General features: G+C 38.0%; 1 protein-coding gene across 3 annotated transcripts in view; it reads right to left on the reverse strand.

Annotated features, from left to right (window-relative positions):
* LOC112571789 (FMRFamide-activated amiloride-sensitive sodium channel-like) overlaps positions 1–23,631 on the reverse strand; it is a 31,842-nt gene extending 8,211 nt beyond the window's left edge. Inside the window, exons 1-5 of one of the 3 annotated variants that reach the window (XM_025251078.1) lie at positions 23,183–23,631; positions 22,517–22,730; positions 20,742–20,983; positions 10,614–11,151; positions 4,097–4,159 (exon numbers count right to left, since the gene is read on the reverse strand). In XM_025251078.1, the coding sequence (XP_025106863.1) occupies positions 4,097–4,159; positions 10,614–11,151; positions 20,742–20,983; positions 22,517–22,730; positions 23,183–23,250 (1,125 nt within the window). In that variant the 5' untranslated portion in view covers positions 23,251–23,631. Of the gene's footprint in view, positions 1–3,838; positions 4,160–10,613; positions 11,152–20,741; positions 20,984–22,516; positions 22,731–23,182 lie in introns of all 3 variants that reach the window. The other 2 variants (XM_025251077.1, XM_025251076.1) reach the window with 2 other exon arrangements.
* Positions 23,632–23,860: the final 229 nt, after the last annotated feature.

Genomic DNA, 23,860 nt, shown 5'->3' on the forward strand with positions numbered 1-23,860 from the left:
GTGTTTGACACTAAATAATAATAATGATATTTATATAGGGCCTTTCCACAAAATTTTACTCGGAGTGCTTTTCGTAAATTATATATAGACTAAATAATATACAACCATGCACACATATTTGCATATAACAGACACGCCCACTTCTACAATAGACACTACTTGTAAACAAAATTAAATTACAGACACACGTTATGCATGCTCAGGGTCACAGGGCAGGGTCACAATGAAGTCATTCTTAAAATATGGGTCTTTAGTTTAGACTTAAAGTTGGTAAGAAAATCAGAGTGACGAAGGCTGGTGGGTAATCCTTTCCAAGTTGATGGGGCTAGGTCTTAGTTAATGGGACTCGAAGAAGATGAGCAAAGAGGTCGCACAGGTGTATAGATGATTGTGAATTTGGAGGAACCAAAGGCAAGTGCCAGAAACAGCAGAGTACATCAAAGTAGAAAGTTTGTAGGCTATACGATCCATGACTAGCAGCCAGTGAAGAGAGTGTATGATACGTGATATATGTTCATATATTTAGATGGTCTGCAGATGAGGCGAGCAGCATTATTCTGAATCCTTTGAAGTCTGTCAAGAAGATAGGAATTCTAGCTTAAAGAAAATTACAATAGTCCATCTTTGATAGCACAAAGGCACAGGTTAGAGTTTTAGTTGCATCAGTGGTGAGATAATCACGAATGGTATCGATCCTATAAAGTAAGCATTTCTGCAGACATGAGAAAAATGCTGATGAAAAGTCAAACTCTGATCGAGAATGACACCCAAGCTGCGGACAGAGGCAGTGAAAGGAATAGTTGAGCATAGACAGATACTGAGGGAGAGAAGGATGACTTAGAAACTTCTTTGGACAACGTAGCAGTTCTGTCTTATTGTCATTCAGTTGCAGTCTGTTTTGGAGCATCCAGGACTTTACATCATCTATACATTCCTGTGTCCCTGTGTTCCTGTGTCCCTGTCGGTAGTCCTGAGAGTTCATTAAGTGGAGCTGATACAGGTGTGTATCATCAGTATAACTCACATGTGACATGGCATGGCACAACATAACCTCAGAGGGGAGGTATATAACACAAAAAGTATTGTACTCAATATAGATCCCTGCAGGACACTATATGTATTTGCTTCTAGAGCACAATATATGAAGATCATCTGATGGACTCCGCCTTCTGACCATTGTAAAGTATGCTTACTGAGAGAGCATGAACCTCACCTGAGGTGACGTAGAATGTTATTTATGTGAGGGAGTGAAATTTTCCATGACTTGCTCACTATAGGTGCAAATTATCAACTTTGAAAATAAAAAAAGTAAATAAACCATTGTGTTTCAGGTGCTGAAATTTACAGAATCTGTTTATATTATCTTTTCCTACAGGAATTTCTTAAGAATTCTTAATCAGGTCTTTAAAAGCATGTTTACCACACTGTTGCAAACAGGTACTACTTTTCATTTCTGGTAGCTTCCTGTGGGAAAAAAAAGCAATTGATATTTATGTAATACAAGTTAAATCTTTATACAATAAGCATAGCATTACAATTTTGTTTGTTAGTTTGAATTAAAATTTAATAGTTCAGTAAAAAAAAAAATGGTATAAGCCTTATGCAGATATTACACACATGGCCATATTTCATTATTTATAGTTACACCAATTTATCTGCCTATTACTTTGTATAATTCTTTAACTATAATAAAATGTATAAAGTCTGCCAGAAATAAATTGCAAAAAACTATTTTAAATTATAAACTATAATCAGTTACCATTGTCTCTTGATAAGCATGTTTCGCACATCTGTCGTTCTGCATACTATGAGCTCCAGAAGATCAGCTCCATTCGCCATACTCTGTCCATCTCAACCACCAAAATTCTCATCTGCTCATTTGTTCTGTCTAAACTACACTATTGCAACTCTCTTCTTGCTGGCTGTCCACAGTACCTCACTGATTAGCTTCAGAAAGTCCAGAACTTAGCTGCTCGTCTCATTTTCTGGACTCGCAAATTTGAACATGTCACACCACTTTTGCACTCTCTTCATTGGCTACCAGTTAAAGCTAGAATAGACTACAAGCTCTCAACTCTATGCTACGGATTCTCTGAAGGCTCCTCCCCCCATCTGTCTATATCCCTACCCGAATCCTTCGCTCTTCATTAGACTCCCACATTTTGTCTCTCCCACGAAGACAGTCCCAAACAGACAATGGATGTTCTCCCTCTGTGCTGCTAAGCAGTTGAATTCTCTTCCACATCACATTTGCCACTCTGACCCCAAGGCTATATTCAAATGCTCTCTGAAAACACAGCTGTTCACAAAGTACTATCCCTGAATTACTATTCTTAACTCCCTGGTAATACTGTCTGTCATGAAAACCATCATGTAACGACTCCATCTTACACTGTTTATAATATGTACATCCCTTCATTGCTTTACATTCTACTCTTGTGCTTCATGTTATTCAGTGTGCCTATTTATACCTCACTGTCCACTGGCTGTTATCTTTCATTTATCATTATTGGTTTACGCAGAGAGTGCATTATAAGTTCCCATTATTATTACCATTAGTGGTATCTGCCCTGAAAAAAAAAATTGATGGGACTACAGACTCTTTAAACATCTTCAATGTATCATGATGGGATGATGTTAAGTCTTGAGGTTGGAATGAACAGAGCATTTTATTTCACTCTATCATGTCCAATTTCAAATCAAGGATGGTTTCCTGGTACTGTCCTTTTTAAAGCCCTAACCCCAAAATCCCTTTAAGACTGAGCTGATGGTAACCTGAAAGTGTAAATATATATTTGCATAAAAAAAAATTCATTACATACAATCTTTTTATACCTAGGTACACTTTATAAATTTAGTGTACAAGTGTACATGAAGTCACTAAGCTTGTGCTATCTGAATCATTCAATGCTTTATCATGTAAATTTTATCATTTATCTTAAATGTTTCCTTTACATATATTGCAATCAAAATTAATTAAAAGTGTAATTTTAATTGATAAGATTTTTAAAAAATGTTATTTCTTCTTGAAAACCCTTCAAATATAAGTTGCATGTGTACTGTACTGCTTCACAGCGATTGACGGACAAGTATGTTTTGGAAAGCATTTACAAATTCATTTACAAAGTATACCATCAATCAAAACTTTATCAGTGGTGTGTACTTACAGATTAGAAAGCTAAGAATCCTTCTTCTGTCAGATGGTGCATTTTTTGAGTACTGGTTATATAAGCACACATATGCTTTCTGCTTTTCCGCCTGTGGAAGTTTGCAGCATTTTGCCATTGAACTCGAGGAAATCCTGGTTATGTATGTACATGTGTGCTTCTTTGGTAAAAAGGTAAAATGCCAGAGTTCCAAAGGCATGGGGATAGTGAAAGGTGGAAGTGAAATGTCTCCTCTTGTCACCTTTACCTTCCCTGACAATTTAGGTACCCATATCTACTGGAAAACAGCTGGGTGTATGGGCAGTGTTCCAGTTACAGCCTGCTCCACAATCAAGTCCATCAACAAAGAGCATAGACAAAGAAAGTAGTGACAATCACCATCTAGTTGTGTTTGACGAATGGTGAATGGCATGGGATGTTGTTGTACTGCCTGGCTTCAAGCTGTCAGATAACTCTTTTAATTCTTTTCTATGTGATATTTTAGCACTTATGTTTTTAAGTATCTGAAGTACACATTTATAATTTCTCTACCCTAATGTATTAGCACTTTTAGCATTGTTTGTTTATTACTTGTATGCATGTGACACACACAACTGAAATAATAGTAATTTCACAACACTCATTTAACATGTGAAATAAAGTGCAGAAACAAATGCAGAAAATTAACTTGCCTGCAGGGCATGAAGCTGATAAAATTCCAAAGGCCAGTAGGACAGAGAAACAGACTTTTGGTAGGTTGTTTCATAACACGGCTGATAACACTGACAAGTTTTTTCATATGAGCGATCATTTGCAAGCTCTTTAAGAACCTGTTCTTCACAAGCAAGCTGCTTTATGCACACTTCATCTCCTAGAGTATAGCCCTCTAGTTCAGCCAGGATACTCTTCCAGTTGTAAATAACACCACAGAAACTAACATTTCCACTTACAATTTCAGGAAGTGCAGAAGATTTGCAGAAGCACCTTTTCATAATAATATGTTGCTTGCAAACCTATTAAAAAAAGGAAAGAAGCATTAAAATAGTTGTAAGATTTACTTTTTTTCACCTTTATTATACATCTTTCCTGAAAACTCAATCTCTTTCAATACTGTAATTTGATAAATTACGAGTTTTAAGTACGTCAGCAACTCAGCTTTCATTATTTACCTCTGCATCAGTCTTTCATCAACAAGGTAATAAACTTACTTTACTTGATGCAAATTTATATAAAAAAATATTTTGAAGTCTACTGTTTATTACAATTTGTAAGGAAAAAAAACTCGAATTAAATGAAGATATTAGTTTGAAGAGAAACAGCACTCCTTGAAACTCTGCATGCTTCCATGAAAACTCACTGTGTCGCACATTACTAGGATGGCAGTCATAGAATCAGACAAAACGCTAGCAGAAACACAGAAACTGTGAGACCCACCAATTGCCATATATGTGAAAACTAAGCAGATACTCCCTATGATTTTTTTAAAGGCACAAATGCACTATACCTTAAACATTACTGCCACCATGACGCAAATGGTGGAGTGTGTGAAATTGTATCACATTATATCATCTGTTTCACCAAAGTGATACTTTAACCCTTATCCTAATAAATGTGGGAGAGGCTGCTATAGGCTGCAGACAAAGGCTGACTGGTTACCAGTGCTGTTTGATGCACAAATTTGTTTTGGTTCAGAGGAGATGGAGAAAGCTGCAGAGGAGAAGGGAACCATACCCAACCTCCAGGAAGATCCATCCCAGCAGCACAAACAGTACTTTCTTCTGATAGCTGACAACCAGAGGCACAAGATTCCTTCCGTAATAGTCATGGGAAATAAAAACAAAAACAGTTCAAACTAAAGAAATTAGGGACAATTTAACTCAAACAAAATAAATTCAGAAAAAAATTAAGTCTGCAAAACAGACAATCTCCACACATTCCTGTTACTTATCAGGAGAAAGAACAATTGAGATCAACCAAGATAATGGACTAGGCCACTAGGGAGAGGTGGAATAAGGAATATCCCAGTGGAAGAGAGCCTTGACAATGTTAGGACAGCAATCAGAAACCCAAGGTCAGAGCACTAAAAAAAGAAGGTTAATGTAAACACCAAAAATAATTTATTTTAAGGTAATCCTGTTTCAAAATGACTAGACTCCCTCATCAATTAGAACTGGTAATCAGATCTACAATGTTGAGATGTTTAACAAACTTAAAGATCATACATGCATGACAACTATAACAGGGTCTGCTCTAAAGCATTCTGACAAGAAATGTATCCAGATAGCACAGGCACTGTTATACTGCCTCTACCCAGCAGCTCAGATCTGTCCCCCAACCTATTAACAGGCCACTGCAATTAATGACTAAAAACATCTCGACAACTTGAAAGTGAGCAAAGGTGGTTGTTCTACATGCACCTAAAATCTTCTGGAATTGTTGACGAGAGTAGTAAATAGGAACTGATACCCATACGCCATTAACTAGCTAATTTCAACTATTTGCCTATACAGAACAACAAGTTATCCATTCATATTGCATTATATACCTATACCATTTTAAGATAAAAAGAAACAAAAATTCATGAACATTACAAACAAGCTGACTGGATTATGTGCAAGACAACAGAACCAGTATCCAGTGGACCTTCACCAAACAGCTAAAGGAGCTGGACTTTGCAGATGACATTAGTCTCCTATTTCATCAGCAATAATATGCACAAACCAAACTGAGTAAGCTAGCAAAGGAAGCAGAGAAGACTGGCTCAAAGGTCAACAGAAAGACCGAAGTGATGAGGATCAACAACAAGCAGGAACTCCAAATCCAACTTCAAGGAGAGAACATCCTTGAAACAGACGGCTTCACGTTTCTGGAGAGCATTGTCAACAAGGATGGTGGAGTGGACGATGACATCAAAAGCCACATCAACAAGGCCAGGCATGCTTTTAACAGCCTATCCCCCATCTGGAACTCTCGAGCATTATCCTTCCGAAGTAAGACCTGCATCTTCAACACTAATGCGAAGGCAGTCCTACTGTGTGGTTTTGAAACCTGGAGAGTGACAAACACCAACAACAAGCTCCAGAGCTTTATCAACTGATGACTATGCCATATATGGGAATAAGATGCCCTGAAAAGATCTCCAACAGCAGCCTGTGGAAAAGAACCAACTAGAATGCCACTAGCCAAGACATCAAAAAGCACAAATGGGGCTGGATAGGAAACACCCTGCGCAAACCAGCTGACACCTCAAGCAGACACTTGACTGGAACCCTCGGGGGGAAGAGGAGAGTTGGGAGACCAAAGCAGATTTGGAAAAGAACAGTAGAGAGCAAGGCAAAGGACGTCAGAACAACATGGGCCCAACTGAAGGGTGCTGCCCAAAACCTGGTCCGCTGGCGAGGTGTTGTTGTGGCCCTATGCTCCTCAAGGAGTAACAAGGACTAAACTAAGCAAACAAGACTCCAGGCAGATCTATTTTTTGCCTTGATAGTCATGAAGACACAAGTCAAGGGGATTGGCTAAATGCTAGTTAGCTTGGGTGACCTAACTAATGGGTATAAGACAGCTTGCTAGACTTGCCATATCACTCACCACGTGTCTGTAGGTGTTTATAAAGGACTGCATGTTATAAGGAACATCTTAATTATAATGAAGCTCCTATCTTAGCCCAATATTTTGAGTCTGCTTGGTACTTTGCACAATTTTTGACTTAAATATTCACTCTTGTGTAAATCCCCCTGTAACAGTCTAAAAGATTTCATTTAAAATTTGTCAGTAGCTTATATGTGTCCTTTGGGTTTCCCATAAAATACAAAAAGTACACAGTTATAAATTAAGAATTTCATAATTCACTTGGATTACTCTGTTTGTGGTGCAGGGTTAATGGCCTGTTTATCAATATCTTTGGAAAACAATTCTAAGAACCAGTGATTTTTAATATTTCGGAGTTGGGACCTCATTTTTGTGAATCTAGAATAGCAACTTTAAACAAACAAAATACAAAATAGATCAGTAGTTTATAAAAATGAAATATAAAGTCAAACTTTGCTTAATGTCTATGTTGCTTTAAACCTTTGTCAAGTAAAAGCTGTAGTATAAAAATACTGTTGACACCTATGTTGGATGTATAACTATGTAAACTGTTGTAAATTATCCTAGGCACAAGGACAAATTGAGGGAGGTTAATTCTTTACAAGAAAATGCATGGTGCATCCTGGGATGCCAGCAATGCTTAATGATAGCAATTTCCTTGTTGCAGGAGTATATCACTTCTCTCTGTAGCTGGCAATATCTTCACTTGTATCCTCCAGAATGGACTCATCACTTTCTTAGAAAAGAACCTCCAAGGGGCACAATGTGAATTTTGACCAGGATGCAGCATTGATATGATATCAGACAGGTGTAGAACAAATGAACCAAGCAGAACAAAGACCTATATGTAAGGTGACCAGACGTTTCGGGGGCGAAAGCGGGACAAGTGCCGATGATGGTGTCGTCACTGTCAAAGAACGCCGAATCAGCGTACGGTATTCAGATTTTTAAAGACAACCGGGACATTTGATGGACTTGCCAGAAAGCGGGACATTGGGCGTACCGCTCAATGAGCAGGCGGGACACGAGGTCAAAAGCGGGACTGTCCCACCTAAAGCGGGACGTCTGGTCACCTTACCTATATGAAGGCCTTAAACACTGTCAGGGCTGGGTGCCTTACCATGATATAGCCGGAGTTGCTGGCTTGGCATAAAACACCTATTCCATTCCCTCCAACACTGTATGAGGCCCTTTGGGTTATGCCAGCAAAATATGGCTGCCCACCCAAGTTTGTAAAAGTGATATGGCTGTTACACAATGATATGACTGGTCAAGTCCTATGCAACAAGGACCCCTCAGAACCATTCACCATCAGGAACAGTGTAAACAGGGATGTGTTCTTTTCCTCAATGCAAAGTTAAAGCACCTCCACAAATTCATACAGGAAGCCCTTTTTGCTGATAACCGTACTCTCCTGGCCCACAAGAACAATGAGCTTCAGATGATGTTTGACAGGTTTTCTGCAGCATTCAAAGCATTGACTTACCATCAGTCTAGGAATGACTGAGGTGCTATATCTCCTGATACCACTGCAAGGGATCCCAGCATCAACTTCAATGGCATACTGATAAAAAACCCTGACAGCTTTAATTATTTGAGAAGCATTATCTCGAGTGATGGATGGATAGGGTCAGCAAACAAGGCAGGTCAGACACTAGAGAGACTTCACAAGGTACATAATCAGCTTAGCATTAAACTTTCCACAAAACTAAAAGTATACAAAACTTTTGTTCTTGAGGGAAGAAAGAACAATAGCTTTGTGGGCTTTTAGTTTCCTCTACAGCTGTGAGACCTGGGCTGCTATTTATAGATGTTGGTTAAGCCTTAACCGAAGGGTGTCACACTGACCATTAGTTAGTGGAAACATGGCATAGTCATGGACTCAATTTTGCATTAACCGATGGCCCCTAGCTCTTTCTAACTCTATGGTGGAGTCCCCTTCTGTTAAGTACCAAAACCAATGGTTAAAGATGGTGGTGATTATTCGAGAATGAATGCCTGAGGAGCCTGCTCCAGATCTCATACAAAGAACATAGAACCAACGATTTTGAAAGAAATAAGATAGATTGCCACAACTCATGGGATACCAGGAACCTCTACTTTTAACAGTAAGGTGATGTAAGATGGTCTTTGGCCATGTGACCTGGCTTGACATTGCGTCAAGACTATCCTTCAAGGAACCTTGGAGGGTAGTTGACACTGTGGTAGTCAGAAAAACAACTGGTTTACGAACATCAAAGGCTGGACTAGCTGTCCTGTACAGGACCTGCTCACTATCACCCAAAATAGGCAAGAGTGGCAAGCCCAGGCGACTGACTATTTTGTTTACAGCAAGACAGGGGCGTGCTTTGAGAGAGTTTTTGTGACAGAATTAATCCCATTGATAAATATGATGCAAATTTAAACTAAGCCGAGGGCACGTTGTCAGCCTCATGTACGCATATTATATTGGTGCACTACCCCTAGTGTCACAAGTGTGCTTGCCATTGAGGTTCTATGCCACAGACAGTTTTCAGAATGTTCATGGTGAACTATTAAATGTGAGCCAGCAGACAGCATCAAGAACTGTATGTGCTGTGATGCAAGCTCTGCTCAGCGTTGTGCCAAAGTGGATTCACTTTCCAGCAAAATTCTATGCCATGGTAAGATCCTCTGGTGTCTTTGGCTGTGTGGATGGGATTTAGGCCTGATGAGAGAGAGGAGCAGAGGGGTGGGGGTCTGGTGTACCCAGGCCCACAACTGTGAAGGGTGCCCGGATTTGGTGGATTTTTTTTCTTTTCCTTTACTTTTTCTTTCAAAAAAGTGTTCATGTTGGGGTACTACAAGTTTCATCCTTTAACATCATTTTCCCTCATTTATTAACCACATGTCTAAACAACTGTGTTCACGTCAACCAACATACAGCACTATTACTCTACATGCCATGGTATCACCTTGATTGCAGTTCTTATGACTGGAAGTGGAACAAGGAGCACAAAGTAGCAAAGTTCTGGGATTATCTACATATTTATACTTAGTTTGCACACAGGAGAATGCAAATAGGTGCGCGCGTGTGTGCGTGGTGGGGGGAGAGAGACACCAACTTTAATAATTGTGTAGCCCACTGCACTTAGTTGTAAAAATGTTCAAAAACATTGTTTTAACAATGATTGCATAAATGTTGTAAAAAAAATGTATAAAAATTTGAGAAACTTTGTGAGTCAACAAGCTAATTTAAATACCAAATATGCATTTTCCAATTCTAAGTACTTATTTGAGCCCACTCTACACAAATGCAAGAAGCTGAAACTGATACTGTTCCACTTTATTTACATCTATAAGGGATACTTAATGTTAGATGTAAACATGAAAAAAATGTCTTCTTTCCACTGATCATCTGCTGCTGGTCCTCCAGCATTCTCACAATCAGCTACACAAAGAGGGAAATTGGGGTTGATCTGACAAATTCTTAGGTTTAAACTAACAACAGAAACCAATATTTTGCAAATAGACATACTGAATGTCAAAGAAGTATCAGTCATAGTGTCTGCTTGAACTAAAATCATTAGTAAAAGCTGTTTTAAAACACTTTTTGCTCAACGATAAAGCTGGATGACATAGGTTACAGCCCCATTAAACTCTACCATTAAAACACAATTTTATTGCCCTGTAAAATTTTCCACTTTAAAGAGGTAGGATTTAGCAAACGATCATCTACCCTAAAATTATTTTCCCACAAAGTTGTAAATGATTGAATAAATTTTTTTGAAGCATAAAATATCTTTCTAAACCAATGTTTGTATAAACCTGAGAAAAATAACAAGGAATTATATTTATTAAATCATTTTGGTATCAGTAGACTGCTTGGCTCATAATTTCCAAAGATTGTATCATTACCTGCAAGCAAGAGAAGAAGGTGTTCTTGTACTTCATACCAATCAAAGCATCTGTTGTGCAATTTCCATAAGGTTGTGATAAACGAGTGTTAAGAACAGCTTTAAGTCCAATTGATGATGAATATCCTGGAGGAATGTCAAATCCATGATCTACTGGGCTTGGCATCGTGTTGGGTGCATGAACCACAAGTCTCATTCCTGCACTGTGGAGAATGTTTGAATCTTTATTGTACACGCCATAAGTTCCAAGAGGCGGCTCATCGTTATCCAGTGAGACGATCAAAGAAAGACCATTCTGTGGGCCAGTGGCATGCATAAGCAATCTTTTTTCTGGAGTGCCTCCATTGAATGTAAAGCAATTAAAATAGTTTCCATCAAATGATGTTGTAAAATTTTCTACAGAGCATGCTTCCTGGTTAAACTGACAGTGAATCAGCAAATCCTTTAACTCATGGCTGATGTTTTTAGCCTCATCACCAAGATTTTCATAAAATGCACGAATTGATGTTAGATGTGGATGCTGATTACCAAACTTGAACCTGAAACATAAAACATTTCACAATCGGCTAGAATGGGGAAATACTTCTTGTTGTTTCCAGTCATGTCTTGATTTGTGATACTCTCCCAGATGTCATATACTGATACTCCCTGGTACAGTTAATGCTGCAATACTGACAGTGCTTACATTAACAGAACTAATCTGTGTATTAATATTTTCCTAGCTCACCTGCATTTTCCACCTATTTTTAAATCACTGAATGCCTACCCTTCTACATCGTTTCAGAAAAGAACAGTACTGACTCCCCTTGAATACTTTACTGACACTTTATGGCATTAGCCCTACTCCTTATTCAATAAAATATTAGAAAATGTCCTCAAAACATGCCACAAAATACTGGTTCATTTTTTAATATTGGTAGTAGAGCAAACTATGAGCATATAATAAATGAACAGATTTATTAAATCTGTCCAATACCTCTTTATTCAGTAGTGGAAGAGTATTTCCCCATATTGAAGCATTCTCAATACAATGTGCACAAAAAAAGACGACATAACTGACAGTTAACCATACAATAAAGAAACAAGCAGAAGATATAGTTGGTTGATTGTACTTGCTGTACGTCGTGCCTGCAACTAAGTCTCCCACGGTGACTCAAAGCAATCTTACCTATTTAGGGGTAAATTCCCCCAAGGGATATAACCACAAAATCTTAATCAATAAAGCCCAACACAAGAAGTGAAAACAATGCAAAAGAGTGGGTAAAGGGTTAAAAAAGAATGTTGTGGCCCAGAAGGCCACCAACAAATTGAAACCCAAAAACAAAAACTATCAACATAAAAAACTTTAATATTATCATAGAGCTCAATCCTTCTTAAAAATGTAAGAATAGCTCCCCATGGGACAGACTTAAACAAGGAAAACAAAGAATCTGTTGTAAAAAAAAACTGCTGGCCGATACTCTGGAGTTCAGGACAAGTAATTAAAACATGTATCACACTAAAATCTCCTTCACACTAAGGACAAACTGGTAATGGCTCACCTCGTAAGAGGTGTGATTGCGTGACAAAGGAGTGTCTGATTCTTAGTCAGGTAAGGACTGCCTCCTCTTGCCACACAGGACAGCACGAAGGCAAGAGGTCAAAAAGACAGGGAAGAGTTGCATATAACTTATTTTGGTCCTGAGTGTCCTTGTGGTGTTGCCACAGGGACTGAACATAGGACAAGAATATAAAGTTACAGTCTGATGATACCAGTAGCATACAGCTTTGGCGGCCTGGTCTGCTGGAACATTGCCTGGGATACCAGCAGGCCAGCAGCCCAGATGAAAACAATGTCCTTGTTGCGATGAATGACAGCCAAATAAATTTTGTGAAAATGAACTAGAGGGTGGTGAAAACGATTGGAAAAAAGAGCTTGGAAAGAAAGGCAGTCTGAAATAATCGAAAGTTGTACTCTGCAGAGCAGTGAACGTGTTGCAAGGCAAACAAGATGGCGTGAAGTTCTGAAGAGAAAATAGCAGCCTTCCACATCAGGCTGAAGAAGCAGGATGGAACTGCTGCTGCAGCTACAGAGCCACCGTTTGGAACTTTAGAGCCATCTGTGAAGATGGAACAGAATCCAAGATAGAAGTTCATGAAAGCACTGAAGGAAGATAGTCGGTGGTGGTACCTTTTCTGAAGGCTGTAAGATCAAGACAAATCTCTGGAACAGGAAGAGTCAAAAAAAAAGCTGGTAGTAGAGGGAGAGGCTCTATCTGCTGATTATCTACTTCAGCAGCATGTAGGTGAGATGCCACACAAAGTAATAATGGGTTTTGCTCCTTGGTATGAATGGCACGCCATGGTCCAAAAACAGCACAGTAAGCAGGGTTTCCAGGGTGAGCTTTCAAGCAACAGACATAGGATAGCATAAGTTACAGACAACAAAGAGAAAGTGGGGGTTCACCAGCTTCTGTTTGTTAACCTTGTACAAAAGTGGTGCGGAAGGAACCCAAACAGATGTGGAGCCCTTGGTGGTGAATAGGATCTTTTCAGGTAGGACTCTCGAGCAGACACAGATTATGGATCTATAGTCTAGCTTGGGGGGGGGGGGGAATTGGTGTTTAACGCCGTGTCAGCAGCTAAGGCTATATTACGGCAAGCAGCCAGCCCTGTAAACAGATGCCACGTGCAGAGAAAGATCAGCGTGCCCGAGACGAAAAATGAACTCAGGACAGCCAACCTTCACTGTATTGGTGACAGGCGCTAACAGCGCTAACCGTTGTGCCACCGGACCGCTCCTAGTCTAGCTTGGAGCGGACCAGGGCACAATACAGGTGAAGTAGGACAGTGTAGTCTGCCCCCCAGCTGACGTGACCAACTTTGAAGAGTTCAGTTATTGGTTTGGTTTTACTTTAATTGGATGGACTAAGGACTGTTTTCCATTCCAACGGTGAAGGGCCTCAGAAGCTTTCTAGGTTGCACACTGGGCGAGGAATTGTCCAGAGCATAAGCGCTTAACTTAAGAAAAACTAGAAGAATTATTCTTAAAACCATTAGTGATAGCAAAAAAGGAGATGGATCAGAGTGGCAGGGCCAGTTCTGTACCCTACACTACAAGAAAACAGGGCCAGACCTCCTCAATACTCTTGCTCACAAACTCTCTCTCATCTCATATACACTGTCCAAAGACTCTTTCTCTTGTGTTTTCCAAGTTGTGTTTTTTGTTCTTTTGGGCACAATAAAAAGAATTTTTTTCACTTCTGCTGCTTCCCACCCACCACAAGGGGATGCGAATGAGCGGTGCCACTAAAGAGGTGTGTTGGTATGATGGGCCACAGCCCATCAGAGGCTTAAACTTCAACGATCCCATCCTTCCTCAACATAGATCACCTTACACAGCAAATACAGAAAAGGCACAGAGAAAATAGATCAAAAGAAAGGCATGATGGAAAAGGAAGAAAGGGAAAGACCAGTGCAGACAAAAGATAGGACAGATAAAACTGTAGTGTGACAAGGAAAGTATTAGCTTAAAAAAAAAAAAAAAAGAGTATAGATGAAAGTACCTTGAGAGAAAAAAAAGGATTGCAGAACATAAAGGAGTGGGCCAGCTCAGTCACCCAGCCAGAACGAGGCTGGCTGTTCATCCCCGGCACAAGAAACCGGGCCCATGGGGCTAGCAAATACACAGATCTTGAAGGCTGTCTACACAGAAGCAGTCCATCCAATTTTGGAATATGGAGAACAGCCACGATTAATACCAGAAAGCAGGACCAGTTACAGAACCTAGGTATGAGGAAAATCCTGGGTACCACAAAAAGCACTCTTACTGAAGTAATGGAGGAAGGTACCAGCAAAGAGCCACCTGAGGGGGGTGTGTGTGTATGGGGGTGGGGGTGATGTTATTTTACGCTGAGCCAGCAGCTAAGGCTGCATCTCCGCAAAGTAGCTAGTCCTGTAAACAGATTCCACATGGAGAGAAAGAACATAGGTCATAAGTAGTTTATTCAAGGGGCCATTGCCCTTTTTGAAGGGGGAGCAACAACAAAATAATACAATATTACATACATCAGTACATGGTTATAGGAGTAGAATTACAAAAAAACATACATTCAAAATTGCTTATTAGTCTTCTATTGTAGATTTTCTAAACTGGAAAGCATGGAAGAGATACAATGCCAGATTTTTAACAACTTTTTCATTTGATGAGGCTAGTAGCAAACTCATTTTAAATTTATTTGGGCTAATATACCATTTTTTTTTTATGTATCGTATTTTAAAATGGTGTAGGGCTTCGCAACATAAAACAAAATGAACTTCATCTTCCTCATTTAATTTACATAATGGACATAAAAGGTCAAGAGTAGTATATCTTCTGTATCTCAAATAATGAACTGCAATGTTAGATACACCCATCCGAAATTTAGCAAGAATTGTCAACAGATAATAATCAAGGTCTATTTGTAAATATTTCTTGACAGCTCCTGAAATCCCATAAGCAGAATAAAAGGAAAATCTCTCACTACTATTGATGTGATCCTCCCACTCTTGCCATCTACACAAAACTTGTCGTTCTTTAAATTTACTTATAAACATTCTTTCACATTGTACCCCTTGATTTAGCCATACAAAACCAAACCCCCCAAAAAATAACTTCTTTTGATATTAGATACCCAGTTTGGTTTACCTTTTGTATCTAAACCAAATAACATTCTGTAGATGTTGCGGGGCAGTCTATCATCATTTATTCTAACTAGTTTCAGCCAACGTCGAACACATTTATTAACTGAGTTTACTGTAATTGGGTGTCTATGTAGTTCGCCACACACTAAATCATTTGGGGTTCGGCCATCTAGCCCTAGGAAGAGTTTTAAGGCGAAAAGGTGGACTTCTTCACAATAATGAGATGCCTTGTCTAATCCCCATAGTTCTGCACCATATTATAATATAGGTTGAACTTGGGCATCAAAAAGTTTCAAAAATACATCCACACTTGTACTATTATACGATCTAAGAGTTTTCATTATTAAAAGTAAGCCCTTTTTCCCTCTGTTTGTCAAGTCCTGACATGCAGTTGAGAATAAGCTTAGTAGAGAACAGCAATCCAAGATACATTATTATACATTATATATATATAATACATTAACAACAGGCATTACAATACTGTTATAAGTCCAACGTTCTCTTGTTCCTAGAAACCCATCTTTGCAAAAGACTACAATATTACTTTTATCTAGATTGACATTTAAGTCCAGGGTAGATGCAGCACTGTTTTGGCTATCAAGACGTCATCTGCAAATAGTAATATAAACAGTTCTAAATAATCTAAAGATAAGGAGGCTCCATGCTTTCCATTGTGGATTATCTTGACTGCCATTTCGTTGATAAAGAGGGAGAATAATGCAGGACTACACACATCCCCTTGCTTTACCCCCTTAGTACAGTTTATGTAGTCAGTTAACTGTGCTCCACAACTGATTCTTACTTTTACATTACGTCGAACGCTTTTTCAAAGTCAATAAATGCTACGTATAATTTACGATTGAGAGTAAACTGTTTTTGAATCAAACCCAACAGAGTAAACATATGGTCCACAGTTGAGTATCCTTTCCTAAAACCTGCTTGGTATTCCCCCACAACCTGTTTTTCATCCATCCACTTATGCAATCTACTGTTAATTATGAAACCATACGCTTTACTAGCTACATCACAAATGGAAATACCCCTATAGTTGTTAGGGTTACTCCTATCTCCTTTTTTAAATAAAGTTATCATTATTGATTCTGTCCATTCTTCTGGAAAAACACCCTTGTTAAATAATTCGTTGAAAAATTTATGGAAAAAAATCTACTACAATAGAGCATGAATGTTTTAAGAGTTCACCAATTATCATATCTGGGCCTGCAGCTTTATTATTCTTAATTCTTCGTAGAGCATGCAATACTTCTTCTTTTGAAATTGGTTGGTCAAAAATGTTGTCGTTAACTTCTGGTGTATCATTATTAGAGCAGCCAATGTCTTTATCAAGTAGTTTTTTGAAGTGCTGATACCAGGTATCAAGGGAAATCTTGTTGCTATAATTACTACGCTTTGTAGACATTTTATGTAGTGTGGTCCAAAACATTTGGCAGAGTTTAACTTATGCATTATAGTTTCATTAAATAACTTTTTTTTCTTTTTAGTAAATTCTTATATTCTCTTCTTATTTTACAATACGTATGTCTGTCACCCACATGAAGGGACTTTTAAAATGTTTTAAGGGCTTTCCATGCCACCTGTCTTTCTTTTTTACATTCATGGTCAAACCAATTGTCAACTTCTTTTTTACAAATATTGACACATTTCTCTATACATTTGGCATTTTCCTTAATACATCCATTAAATAGGTCCAGGGCCCCATGTATGTCTGTGTCTATCAATTGGATTGCCTGATTTAAACTATATAAAGTCTCTTCTTTATACATATTAGTTATAATTTAGAGGCATTATTATTATCCCAGGCAAAGAATTTTTTCAGTGTACGTTTCTTTTTTGTTACTTCACATGACTTCCCTATCAGTTCTCTATCTTGCATATTTAACTGCAAATTTACAGGCATATGATCAGAATCAAATCTCTGCTTGCCAAACAATGAGATAGCTGCAGTATGGGTGTAAAATAGTTCTTTTGATATTAAAAAGTAATCATTAACACTATGTCTGAATCAGCAATGTAAGTGTAGAAACCATCAGGGTCGCCATGACATACACTGTTCAAAATATAAAGCTCAAAAGAGGCACATAGATTAAGTAAAAGTTTCCCATACTGATTGACAACTGGGTCATGTGAAAGTCTATCTGACATAACAGAATGGCTATCAGGTACAAGTGACTCTGTGACAAAGTCAGCATCAGTAGTATCATTATTATTCAAGCACCCATTCTAATCTCCAGCTACAATGACTTACGTATCCCCATTTTTTTGCATACACTCCACCAAATATTCTTCTATGATGGAAATACCATTGTTAATACCAAAGTATGGGTAAAAGGGAGAGCCTTCAGGTGGTATATATGCACATATATAAATTAAATAATATCTTTATCAAGATTAAACAGGATTTTGTTAATTCGAAAAACAATCAGATTATGAAAGCTTGTGTCTATTTTTGTAATATATGGTATCAGGTTATTGTTAATTAGACATAACAGACCTCCCAAACGACGACCTTGGTTATTAAATTTAATAGCCGGTTTTTAGAAACAGTGATAATTTGAAAAGATTGTAGAAGTAAAGTTTTCCATAAGTGTTTCGACAAGGTAAATAAAGTCAAATGACACTATGTAATATAGGAAATTGTTGTTCGTTAATTTACCTTGCAGTTCACATACATTCCAATGTAGAAAGGAAAGCATATTATGTATGCCAGCACTTTCTTCTTCACCACTGTTTCCATTTCCATAATCAGAGGATGTAACTTTCATTTGTTTTTGTCTGTCTTCATTGGGGTTAATGTCCTTGGACTTGTAAACACTCTCACACGACCAATGAGTAACACCAGGTATACTTGATGGACGCTTGTCTCTTTTATCTGTGGAAGCGGAATGATTTGCAGGGCGGCCAGAATTCTATCTTTCTTCAGTAAGGGCACCGTTTGCATCAGCATAGAATTTCTTCCCATCAATATATAGGTGATCAAAAACCAATTTCACCCTTTTTCCTTCACTTCTCGCTTTCGTCATGTGTGGGGTCATGCAGTAGTTTCCTCATTTCACGCACCTGCGATGATAAATCTTCTCCAATAAAAATTTTTGATCCTTTTAATTTGTACTTAGCTTTCATGACATTTACTCTGTCTTTGAAAAATGTAAATCTGGCGATGATGGGAGAGTCGTTCCTGTTGTTCAGTCTATGGTCTATGTACCCGATCAAACTCTATATTGCATTATAAGCACTCACCTCAAACCTAGCTGACCAAACAATGCAGTCCCTGACAAACGTCAACAAGCTTACTCAAAAAGCCAAGACTGTTCTGAAGTGGATACCAGCACACAAATAGGGATTGCTAGAAATGATCGAGAGGGTAGACCAGCTGGCCAAAGAAAGCAGCAGCAAAGAGCAGCCAACATCATCTATCATACAAGGAAGCAAGCACACTAAGTGCAAATAACAGAAAAAAATCAGTACTATAAGTAAATTAGCAGAAGCATTCAACATAAAGACATCCTCTAGCAACTGCTTTGCTATATTCCACATATTCCAACTGAGGACCAGACACTGCATCCTCAACAGCCACCTCAAGAGGATTAACATAAAAACCTCAGTCCTATGCCTGTGTGGAATATGAGACCAAACACCACAGCATTTTCTGCAATTCTGTTCACTCTACAAAAGCATAACAAAAAAATCTGGCCCTCAAACACCTCTGTAGATGTCAAGCTTTTGGGGTTGGGTGCTGACCGACACCAGACAGTGGAGTTTATGGCCTTCATGGGACTGAGGATATAAGGCAAAACCTGCCAAATGCTGAAGAAGAAGAAATGCTTTAATACCTACTTAAATGATTACAAACGAAGAACTAGAATCAAAGGTCGAAATTTTCTGTTCCTGGTGATGTTTTATGTAAAGTGATGGGGGGGGGGGGGGGGAATTGGTGTTTTACGCCGTGTCAGCAACTAAGGCTATATTACGGCAAGCAGCCAGCCCTGTAAACAGATGCCACGTGCAGAGAAAGAACAGCGTGCCCAAGACGAGAAATGAACTCTGGGCAGCCAATCTTCACTGTATTGGTGACAGGCGCTAACCGTTGCGCCACCGGACCGCTATGTAAAGTGATGTTCTAATGGTACTGTCAGCAGACACAGTAACAAATCCCTAAAATGGATTAATAAAGATATTAAATAACAAATATTAGATAAATATAATAATAATAATAATAACATAATTAATATTAGATATTCATAAGGATTTTATTCTTTGTTTAATATAGTTGTTTATTTTTGTATAGCTCATATGCTATTTGTTTTCCTGTCCCTTGTATGCTGTCCATATTTTGTTCTTGTTCTTAAGCGCTATATGCTCCTTAGGAGGTGAGTATGTGCTTTACAAATTTTGCATTTGTCATTATATTTTGTAGTTGTATTTTGCTATGGCTGCACTTTTCACTAGTCAAGTTCCTTTGTTTTTTGACTAAGAACTTCCCATCTCTGTCAGTCAAAATTTCCCATCATTAATAGCTTGATGATGATGAAAGGTAGGCTCAAAGTGCTTAAAAAAAGGCAAGAAGATACAATAACACTAACTGGTAGGGGAACTAGGGCTTCGGTTCTAGAACCGAGAAAGTATCAGATATCATACAGTTGTTGAAAAATATCCATGGAGAAAAAAAAGGATGAAAGGCAAGAAACTGGGAGTGCAGTTAGTGTTCTGTACACACACAGATCCAAAATCTAAACATGTTGTAGCAGAGCACAAAGATGCAGATAAAACAAAACAATGATTGCATGGTCCATAATTCAGAAATAAACAATAATAATTGCAGAGAAATGGTGAGAAGTATCCATAAAGCAAAAGGAAAACAAAAAATGGCAATATGACCCAGATGAATGGGTTGCGTAGACCATAAGTGAAAAATGTGGTTTACAGGAGTAAACAATTTGATACAGTCACAGAACTACAAAACACGACAGAGCAGCCACTCAAACCAGTTAATCTTTCTTGACAACTTCCTCCCTTTAGTTGATATAAAGCTGCCAACATGCTAACTGAGACTAAGGTGTTGTTCAGCAGGCTGTTTAGCCCAGATCAGGCCAGATTTAGTAATACAACTGTTGTGGAATGGAAAGGATTAAAGGATCTGGTCAAAGAGAAAAGGTTAGGTATTGTCTGGAATTAGGAGCTTCTTCAGGCCAGCAACATATTTCTAGCATTCATTCAGCTTTTAACTTATTTTCACTCTATATTAACAAAAAGTTTATAGGTTTTTACCAGACAGTTTACATTCCCTTACTTTACAATTTACAAAGACTGGATATCACTTTTGGGATTTCCTACACTTTTACAGTTTTCCCAAACCTATCTTTTTGCTTGTAGCAAGTGTAAATAGTCTATTTTCAGTAAGGGATCACCAAAGCAAAATGACAAAAACATATTTATATACATATAAATTCACCTCATTGTAAAATTCAGCCACTGCATCAGTTCAGTATCCTCTCCGTTTTCAAATAGCAGCCGTAGTTTACGCCATGAAATGGGCTCTATGTTGCAGACTGTTACAGATGGAAACTCCACTGGCATACTATCTTTGATCTCGGAAAGTTCAACCACTTGAAACTGGAGATATTTTCTGACCAAAAGTGAAAGCTGAAGAGTGGCAGCTGTGAATCCAATGATAACCATTAATGCCCATATGACCTGGAAAGTACCACACAAAATCACAAACCATATTTTATATAAACGAGTTTCTGCTGGCATTGTTCTAAACATGGTAGAAGTTTCCCCTCTAAATATCCTTTATAAATCTTTCTTATGTACACGGCATAACATCCACAATTAGATTAGCAAAAATGTATTAATGCACTGCGTTAATTTTTTCTGAAACTTGAATCTGTTATTGATATTTAATGTTATGTCAATGATAGAAGCTAATCATAACAAGAAAGAGGTTTGCCTGCAATACCATTTAAAAGAATATATCTAACTTTATCTAACAATATACCCAAAAAGGTGTCAAAACAATCAGCAAGCAATGTAAAATGGCAAAAGCAGTCAAATAAATAAGGGTTGGTTTGTAAGTTTGTTGTTAACGCCATGTCAACAATGGGAGGTTATATTATGGTGAAAAACACTAGCTACATACGTTTAGCTAAAAGGATAGACAATGACTCATCAATGATAAAACAATATAAAATATGACTAAAATGAGTAAGTAAGTAAACAATGTTAACTAGCAAAAAAGGTAAAATTTAATAGATACAAAAAAAACCAGCCCATTATAATTCAAAGCTTTTGCTTAAGCCTAAAGGTACATCTTAACAGCTTACAAATGAAAAAAATAGAAGTAGCATGTTGTTAATTAAGGCTGTGCCAGTGACACAGGCTATTTATATATACAATGAAGACCGGGTCTTACCAGATTCTGAACATTTCAATTTCCACCCTCTAATATGTAAAAAAATTACTAGTCAGTATATTGTTCGCTGTATAGTGCAGAAATGGAATTCATAACATTTAAGATGGCATTGTACATGCCCTTCACTGAGATACACATCTGTATAAAGAGAAAGTAGCTTGATATGCCTTGAGCTGGAGCTCCATCGTTTATGTCAGACAGTTCTAGTTTATCTTAATAACAATAAATAACAATTAATGTCTGTTGTGGTGAAGATGTGCTTGATAAGCTGTATGAAACCATTTCAGACTTTTATCACACATTTTGCGTATATTGTTACATTCCAATTTATTTGTCATTGTAAAACTCCTGATGCATATTTTGATTTTGGAAAAAAGGGAAAATTAATATTTCTCTTTCATATTTCATAATATGATAAAGGGACTCCTGGCTCGATTCACATTAGTTTGAAAGATTTTATAATTTTATTTTAATATATAAAGTATTGCTGTATGCATATAGTTCAAGTGAATGACTGAAAAATATTCTCCCATAAGTATACCAAAATATATTCTTTCTGTGCACAGTAATGTATGTTACCTTGAAACTCAAAATCAGAAGGATGTTATTCATTTGGATTTCATTGGGTGGAGGGATGTGAGGATATCTTGTACTGAACTCAGCCTTGAATTTTGAAAATAATATGTAGTATTGTATACTTTTAATTCCTGAGTTTTAAAGTTCAGCAGTAAAAGTGGTTGACAGTCATACAGGGGAATCCACAAGCCCAGCTGTTCTCTCAAGTTATGCTTCGATTACACAAAACACTCACGTACCTTTCTTTTTGTATCACTTGAAGTCACAATCTTTGCCAGACCATGTGCATTGCTTTCTGATCCAAGTTCTGTAATCAAGGAGATGGCACTTCTAGGATGATGGGTGTAATGATGATGACTGTATTTTTCTTGACCGACATCCATTTTCTTTAGATCAGAATAAAGTCCATATTTTCCAATAGAAGAGTATTTCACACAGTCACCATCCAAAATCCTGAAAACAAAATGCACTAAATCACAGAATAATTCCAAAACTATAATCTGGTGTCTGGTAATTCTATGAAACGAATTCTTGACATATAAAAAGGCGCTTTACCTCCATTGTTTATGTTTTTAAATTACCAAGTAATTTTATTTAAGATTAATTACACAGCTTTCGAGTCTCGTATTTATCCGTAGTCTGCGAATGAACGTGCGCTCGCGCGCGCGTGTGCTTAATCTGAAACTCATTAATTGATTAAATGACTGTAATCCAAGTTAAAAATTAGTACTGATCCGTACCTAGTTCAGATAAAAGAAAGCGTGTTATTGGAATTATGAATCATATGGGGCAGGCGGTAGGGGGTGGCCGATTGAAGCAATGATAGTATAGTATTTAGTATCTTCGAAGCCAAAGCTAACATCTTTAACGATGTGTGTTGTGTGCTTTGTACAAGCACATCTTACCTTGTACCACCGCATCCACTATTGCCAGTACGATCCCTCACTGAACAGGCAACTCTGCGTACTTTCATGCCGGTAAATATTATTGATAATGGTATAAAATAGTCTTCTTCTGTTTTAGCTTGTATATTTTCTACAAAATTAAAATTCTCACATTAATGGAGCAAAACTTTATATGGTATGTGTACACATGGCGGCTCCACAGAAGCAGAAGTGAGTATAGGAACTACTTGAATGGTGTACCACATTACTCTAAAGCGATATAGTTGTTACAAACTGCTGTAAAAGCATCGATCTTTCCAAAGACGATAAAACATGAACATAGCTGAAATAAGCTATCTATATATCTAGCTATTCCTCTTCGTGCATCAGGTTGTATATATAAGGTCTCAACCAGAGTCCGCCACCGATGTCGATCGGCTGAAACCCGCTCCAGGTGACCCCATCTTCAGCCCTTTCCTTTCATCTCCCTTTCCATTGTTCTTCTCCAAGTTTCATTTGGGCGGCCTCGTTTTCTTCGGCCGTCTGGAGTCCATCGAAGGGCGACTCTGGAGAGGTCTGCTGTCTGCTGGCGGAGCACATGTCCAATCCATCGCCAACGCCTTCGTTGAACCTGCGTACGTGGTGATGGACTCGGTGTCAGTTCTTCTTTGGTGATGATATTTGTTATGTTTTGGTGTC

Source organism: Pomacea canaliculata, linkage group LG9, assembly GCF_003073045.1.
Source record: "Pomacea canaliculata isolate SZHN2017 linkage group LG9, ASM307304v1, whole genome shotgun sequence".
NCBI lineage: Eukaryota > Metazoa > Mollusca > Gastropoda > Architaenioglossa > Ampullariidae > Pomacea > Pomacea canaliculata.